General features: G+C 42.6%; 1 protein-coding gene across 3 annotated transcripts; it reads right to left on the bottom strand.

Annotated features, from left to right (window-relative positions):
• Positions 1 to 3,235: 3,235 nt before the first annotated feature.
• Positions 3,236 to 5,344, bottom strand: LOC139911311 (putative G-protein coupled receptor 173). Of its 3 annotated transcripts, none has more exons than XM_071898823.2 (2): positions 5,248 to 5,344; positions 3,236 to 5,208 (listed from the first exon to the last, which is right to left on the bottom strand). In XM_071898823.2, the coding sequence occupies exons 1-2, from the start codon at positions 5,342 to 5,344 to the stop codon at positions 4,139 to 4,141; spliced, it is 1,167 nt and encodes a 388-aa protein (XP_071754924.1). In that variant the 3' UTR covers positions 3,236 to 4,138. The 3 variants fall into 3 exon arrangements, with proteins under 3 accessions (XP_071754924.1, XP_071754925.1, XP_071754923.1); XM_071898824.2 differs by having other exon boundaries at positions 5,251 to 5,344; XM_071898822.2 differs by having other exon boundaries at positions 3,236 to 5,344.
• Positions 5,345 to 7,656: the final 2,312 nt, after the last annotated feature.

Here is a 7,656-nt window from a genome sequence, read left to right as displayed (position 1 = left end):
CAAGGTTGGTGAGGGTATCGTGACACAGTGTGGCTGTCTGGCTGTGTGGATGAGAGTGCAGAGTGAATGGTCGCTGTCCAGGAAAGTCAGGCCACGGCTTTGTCTAAAACAGGCAGGACAGGTGCCGATAAAAACAAGGGGAACCTGTCCAGGAGCGCAACAAATACAGCTCCTACAAACCTGAATGCCCTAATAGTGCAGCACAACAATGGATTCAGCACACCTTTGCATCTTCAGAACATACAGTGGGTGAAGATAAGGAATTTGCACCAATGAGCGCATCAAGAAGACAGCTTTTGTTGTGTATCTTGGAGGTAGGAAGAAAACTAAAAATAAGTACTTGGATGAATCAGTGCAGTGGGCATGTACTTTACCTGTTGTGACTGTCAGGCTACTAAAATTTGCATTTGTTATAGTGTCATGCTTTATTTTTCTGTGTCTTTGCCGAATGAAAAACTGTTGGATGTGTTTGTGCGCCGCCTTTCAGAACATCTCTTCTGAGGAGGGAGGCAAGGCCACACACATGACAGACAGCGCTCAGTGAACCTGTTAAACCTGGACTGTTCAGAAGATGTTTACACAGTTGATGCCGCTCGCTATGGAAACATCTCCCACTTCATCAGCCACAGCGTGAGTGCACAAATACAAAGACACTCAATGGAAATTATCATTCATTGAAATTCAAAATATAGGCCAATTAATTACCAAGAGAATACACAATCATATGATGGCTGGAATTGAATCAGGCTCTAATTAAGATTGAAAAATATTTCTGTCTCCGACCCCCCTCCACACACACACACACACACACACACACCCCTCCCCCCTCCCCCACCTCATTTTGTTTTGAATGCCAGAAGCATAATCATTTAGTATATGGGAGTCTTTTTGTTTGCCGTGTCAATGAAATCCATGTTATTTGTTCTTCCAGTTGGGAAAAGGAGAATTAGTAAATGAAGTGTTTTATTTAATTGCTCTGCCTTCTCCTGTCCTGGTGTGACCCGAACCTTCAGGTTTGCAAGGTGTTATAAACCACCTGCACCATATGCTCCCACACCTAGACGTCTTTTCAACATGTAGCATCAAGCCTGGAGAGGAGCTAACAACAACATGGAAAATACATTTCATTTTATGTTTTATGTTTTTTGGATATGGTCCTGTGAAAGTGTGAAATATTCTATCGCAGTTTAATACTAATAAAATGATCTTCCATTCATCCAGATATCTCGGTATAAATACATGTGAGCTTTAACCATCCTTTGTAATAACATTGATTTTTCAGGATTATTTATTTACAATAAATCTATTCCTTGGAGGCTTCCAGGGCTGCCACTTGAAAAATCTGCTATAGAATATCAGTTCTTTGTATTGATTTTCACATTTTACAATCACCACTACTGGATTTTGTTTGCAATTAAATGTTCTCTTCTAGGATACCTCAGTTGTCCTGGTGATGAAAAACGCTCGATATCATGTGTCAGGTTGTTTCTGTTATGGAGCATCAAGATATGGTATTGTTAGTTGTGTTTCTTCTAATTCTACTCTATTGATGCCTGTCTGAACTTAGTACATCTCTACAGTTTGCACATTACTGTGCATTATGTATGATATGTTTATGCTTGAATCCTCACATTAAGTGTTTGAATCCTATTATTCTGTTATCCTCATTGTCTGCTGCATGAATTTACAACACATTATATTGGAATACGTTTTTTTCATAAGCATCAAAATGTAGATTATTCATAACTAAAAGTATTGCTGTTTTATTGTGGCTGCGAAGTATTAGTAGGTTTTACACCATTAACTCACTGTGTGAGCCTTCAGAATTGTACTTGGTAGATCAATCCACGTTTTATGTTCCCACACTGAGTTGTTCAGTTCAAGCCCTGTATTACAATTCTAAACCCTAGATGTCTCTTCACTCTTTTGTGTATTTGTGCACTTGCCTCCATAGATTTAAAAGGTTAGTACTGGAGTAAAAGCATCGTTGTATACATCCTTTTAACTCCATAGAGGTTGTTTGGTCAATGCACAGTGGAGGGAAAAGGGTCCAGAAGATTTATTTTTTTTCCATTTGACGCATTGAAGTAAATAAAGCTAGACTGTTGTTTTACAGTTTTAGCTATTTTGTATCATGATTTTATTTTTTGAACCAAATCTTTTGAACCAAACATGTACATAGTATGTGATTTCTGTTGTAGTGTTTTGCGGTAGTGTCTACTTCCTGTGACCCTACAACATCCAGTCAGGTCAAAACTCAAAACGCATCAAAAGTAGAGTCTTTATTGATGAGTGGGCAAAAGAACCACCTCAGTTTAACTGTACAGATACAGAATATCATCTTGCGAAGGAATGCCAGACGCAAAAATCATGGACCTCATTTCACTTTTCACTTTGTCTTTCCACATCAACATCTGTACAATTTTTAATCCCCAGTCTTGGATCTATGAAATGCAGTGGAATGCATGCTAATACAGAATGCTGTGCAAGTGTCCACATTTAGAAAATTGACTGCACAAATATGCATATACCTATGCCTAACATAGGTCAGACATTTTCATTACATGAATCTTAATTTGGAGAGTCAACTTGGTGTAGTCTAAGCCTATTTCCATACACCAAACATCTCTCAAGTCGTGTCCCGCCCCGAAACATAATTGAACGCACTGTGACCCAGACACTCAAATGGTGACATTTATGCTGAAGGGAAATATAGGGGAGCCTGGTCACATTCAAGTTTCCTTCATGATAAGTGCCACTTCATTTCTTGAACCAAAACCATACTTTGGAAGCATTCCTAAGCTCATCATTTGCAAATAAATGTTTGAGTTATTTGCAAATGATTTTTTTTAAACGTCACATACATCATCATTCAAGTCATTAAATCCCAGGATCTATGTTTGCAATGCACAAGTGATGTTTTCTAATTATTCTGTCCTCTTACTCATTATCCATCTGTATTTCAAATTTGCTTGTACATTGCCATCAAAATCAAAATACATTATTGTCAGTTGCAGCAATCTCTTCAAAGGATAAATTTCCATAAGATAACTGCTCGATTTGTCATGGTTTTAAGACTAGAAAATGAGGTTGCTTTCATATTGACTCAATATTACTGGAACCTATTCTATCATCATTATTTCTCTCTCCTTTCTCTCTCTCTCTCTCTGTCTTTCACTCTCTCTCCCTCCCCCTCCCTCTCTCCCTCCTCTTCATATCTCTCTCTTTATCTCTCTCTCTCTCACACACACGCACACACACAAATGCTATATAAAAACACACAAGCAGGAATATATTTTCCTGTACAGTCTATACAATATGAAATCAAGTCATATTTCAAAATAGTGTCATCTGCTTAACATGTATTGTTTACAAATAAAGGAAAACAGGCAATTTTTATGATACAAATAAACCTGACACGCCCTAAATCAAGTCCAAAAAATCAAGCATGTTAGGGGTTTGGGTTCACAACAGCTATTTAAATGTATCCAAGGGTTTCGTGTCCGCTTGATATTTTGCAGTCTCCTCTGAATCACATGAAAAGGCGTCCAGGGTCGTCTAACAATCCATTCAGACCCTTTGAGTCCCTTGATGAGTTTCGAAGTTAGTCACACACTGAACAACATTCTCTATCAATAGTCCACCAGTACATTTCCGCAAGGATTTCAACCCTCTGTGTATCTGTTTTATGTCTCATGTGACACAAAAGCTAATTCTCAGTAGAAAGCTCTAGGGCGTGTCCCTCTGAAATAAGGCAACATTATTTTAAAATGGCATCTGTCATACTTACTTGGTGTGGTGATTGTTGTGATCGTTCCTACCTATTAACCATACAGTACATGAACAGAAACACAATCCATAAAAAGTGTTACCAGGACTTCTCTTATTGCCCTGTTCAAACCTTCTCACCTGCCGCAGAAGAGAAACTGTCGGACATTTTCATTCAAATATCAACATTCTTAATCAAATGGCACTGCGCCTGCATTCGTTGGCAAACTTTCATTTTGTTGTGTGAGACAACAAAACACACATTGACACTTAATCAAGGTGCATTACATTACTTCTACTCTCCAAATGTCCCTTCTAAACATGAAACATTCCCCTCATTAAGATCGTCGCTAAGCCAGCCCGTACGTTATCACATGATGCAGTAGGCCTCATCCTGGGGCAGGTGTTGTTTAGTCCTCCAGTAGGTGGGCAGGTGGGCTCTCAGCACTTTCCTCAGGTCCTCGTTGAGCAGGAGGCAGAAGATGGGGTTGACTCCAGCCTGGGCAAAGCTCATCCACACCGTGATGGACAGGTACCTGTGGGGGATGGTGCAGGACTTGACGAACACCCTCCAGAAGCATGCCACTATGTAGGGAGCCCAGAGCACCAGGAAGAGCAGGGTGATGGTGTAGAACATCCTGCCCAGCCTCCTCTCTGACCTGACCTCTTCCATCCCCAGCAGCCGCCGGTGTTGGTTGTGTAAATTTTGCCTGATGCCCAATAGGGTGGGTGGCATGGGACCACGGCCGAACCCTGCAATCCAGTTAGCTGCGGCCTGACCTGTGGCCCCGGGACCATGGAAAGTCCAGTTCTGGCTGATAGCTGGCACCAGCTGGACAGGTTTCATCTTGCGGTGCCGGTACTCAAACAGCAGCAGCTTGGCGTAGAAGCCGTGGGTGGCCAGGACCACCACAGCCAGCATGAGCATGAAGCCCAGGGTGTCGTTGGTCTTCAGGTAGCGGTGTTCGAAAATGCACTGATCCTCATCGCGGATGAACTTGTATGTCCCCACATCAAAGACGGGCGGGAACGCCATGGCAACGGCCAGAGTCCACACCATGCAAATGATGGCAGCGCAGGTCCAGATGGTCATGCGCTTGGCGTAGAATCGGTGGTGGGCGATGGCCAGGTAGCGGGTAACAGCCACACAGAACAGCATGAAGGCAGCGTGAAAACAAAATAGCACAGCCATGAAAGCCACCACTTTACAACTCAAGGCACTGTAAGTCCAGGCCGAGCTGTTGTGGACGGAAACCAGGACAAAGGGGAAGCAGGCAGCAGAGCGAACCGCATCGGCCAGGCACAGGTCCAGGAGGAAGAAGTAGGGGGCCTTGTGGAGGGCCCGGTCTCGTAGGACCAGGAGGGAGACTAAGAGGTTGCCTGCAAGGCTGACGCAGATGATCAAACCCAAGAAGACCAGCTTAAAGTAGGCAGACACATCTGAGGCAGAGATTCCTCCACTGTTGCTGCTGCCGCTACTGCTGCTGCTGCTGCCGCCTCTTGCCAGTCCGCTCTGTGAGGCCAGCACAGCCAGCAAACTGCCAGGGCCATCGATGGCAAAGCTCTGGTTAGCCATTCTACCACCTTCCACCGGAGCTGCGGTTAGGGCCCTTTATCAACACCACTGATCCTCCTACAGCCGTCGTGTCCCACGGCTCTCTCTTCTTACAAGGAGAGGCCGTGAGGATCTATTCTACATGACAGACTCATCTTTCCTCTTTGTCCACAACCTCACCACCTGTGAATAGAGACACACATTGTGAGGGCTGCCACTTGAGTGAAAAGCAAGATGTCTGACATGTTTGTTAGGTCTGAAACAATCCACTGACAGAAACAAAACTTGGAACCAAAGGCATGGCTGCAGAAGTGGTGTGTTGGGCAACACTGTGGAAATCTCTGCCTTCCTGTTTCTCTAAGGCTGGGATCAGATCAGCAGCTCTACAGCATGCCAGCTCCTTGGCTCTCTCAGTAATTACCTTGCCCGTTGCTAAGATACAACAGCTCACATACTTTGTGCAAGTGTGGGTGTTTGAGTGAATGCATGGGGGTGTACAGGGGGATGGAGCAGACACAGTACAACCAACACTAGGCATGCCCAACAAACAGAGATGTTGTAAATGAGCAAAGAACATTTTATGCTTTCTCTCTGTTGCTGTGTGCGTGTGTGTGTGCGTGTGTGTGTCAGTTAAAGAGCGGAGGGTGTAATCTGTAGGATTCACAGCATATAACAAATATGAGAATACAATGCCAGGGAGGCAGCCATTTGGTTTTACCGTGCATGAAGTGTTAGACATTGAAAATTCACTCAACATGAAGTGGAAATGTTCACTGTGATTCATATAACCATAGCTCATTCTTGATGTATTTGCAAGGAACATGAAAACACCCTTGTTTTGAAGAAAGGATTAAAAAGAATAATGACATTTTAGTCAATTGAAAACCAAATACAAGACATAACCTTTGTACACACCTCACCTAAAAATCCCTTTGTAGCCATAAGGCAACGATATGAGGTGTAACACATAACTGTGCTTGTCTGGGTGGGCGCTATGTAGGCCATGAAATGCAATATGATTTGACGTGAATGGCCTTATATTTTCCACATGTAACAGACTTCTACCACCTTGACAAATGGCATTTCACCTGATTTGATGGCTGTCCTGTCAGCTAGGCCTGAACCATGTATAGCCTAAAGTGAAAAACAGATGAACAGGTGTCACAATCACCTCTACTGTGTGTGTGTGTGTGTGTGTGTGTGTGTGTGTGTGTGTGTGTGTGTGTGTGTGTGTGTGTGCGTGTGTGTGCGTGTGTGTAACCTACCTTTCATCCTTTCATGTTTGGATTTATTCTTCTCACACGTTTAGAATTGATCCGAGTCGCTTTGTTTCACTATTTGTTAAATTGAGAGAAAAAACATTATGAAGCCTCATGCTCTTGCTGTGCTGTCAAGCTCAAACAACACCTGTTATGCATAAATCCATCGCAAGGAAATCGAATTGAGCAACATATAATAAACATAACACATTACAGGCTATCTAATAATCAATAGCTGATCAAATAATCCAGGATGAGGACTCTAGGGTTAAGCCACAGTTAAGGTATACAAAAAAAATATTCACTGCCACCCTTTTACAGTTTCATAGAGAGAAGGATGTGTTCATTTTGTCTCTGTCTGAAAATCATCCGAGAAAACAGATTTTATGTTGCATCACGTCGAAGATGGATTTCCAGAAGACTAGAACAGACGCGAAAAAATATCTTGTTCTGTTCATATATCCAAATGATGTCAGATTTTCAATGCTTATAATAACCCACCCACAAACGTTAGAGAGAAAAAAAAAAGATCGCGCATCCCCTCAATGAATATCGTCTTGGCATGTATATTGGCTAATGGCACCCGAACAATTAGTCCACATAGACATCAGCCTCGATACATTTCTTTTTTTTCATCTTTGAGTCGAAAGGCTATTTATTTACCCTGAACAGTAATATGCAGTCTTTGTTTTGCTGTCCAGCGAAGGTAGACTACAGCTCAATAGTCCATAATAAAAGCCTCCATCACAGAAAAATACATTTTTGAACAAATCCGGCATTGCCTCTTGAAATTCACATCGCAAACACTGTCGAAATCACGATAAAAATCAAAAATAACACGGCTGGATTAGGCGAATTATTCCTGAATAATCCCAATTATGGCTGCTTGCAAGGAGGCAGCTCGCATATTCGCGGAATCTGTCGGTTTTGTTCGGAGAGCGAGAGAGAGGCAGAGAGAGAGAGAGAGAGAGAGAGAGAGACAGAGAGAGAGAGAGAGAGACATAGAGAGAGAGAAGCAGAGAGAGAGAGAGAGAGAGAGGCAGAGAGAGAGAGAGAGAAGCAGAGAGAGAGAGA

The sequence above is a fragment of the Centroberyx gerrardi genome, chromosome 14 (genome assembly GCF_048128805.1).
Source record: "Centroberyx gerrardi isolate f3 chromosome 14, fCenGer3.hap1.cur.20231027, whole genome shotgun sequence".
Lineage (NCBI taxonomy): Eukaryota > Metazoa > Chordata > Actinopteri > Beryciformes > Berycidae > Centroberyx > Centroberyx gerrardi.
The sequence above is the reverse complement of the archived record's forward strand: the minus strand, read 5'-3'. Positions and strand labels throughout refer to the sequence as shown.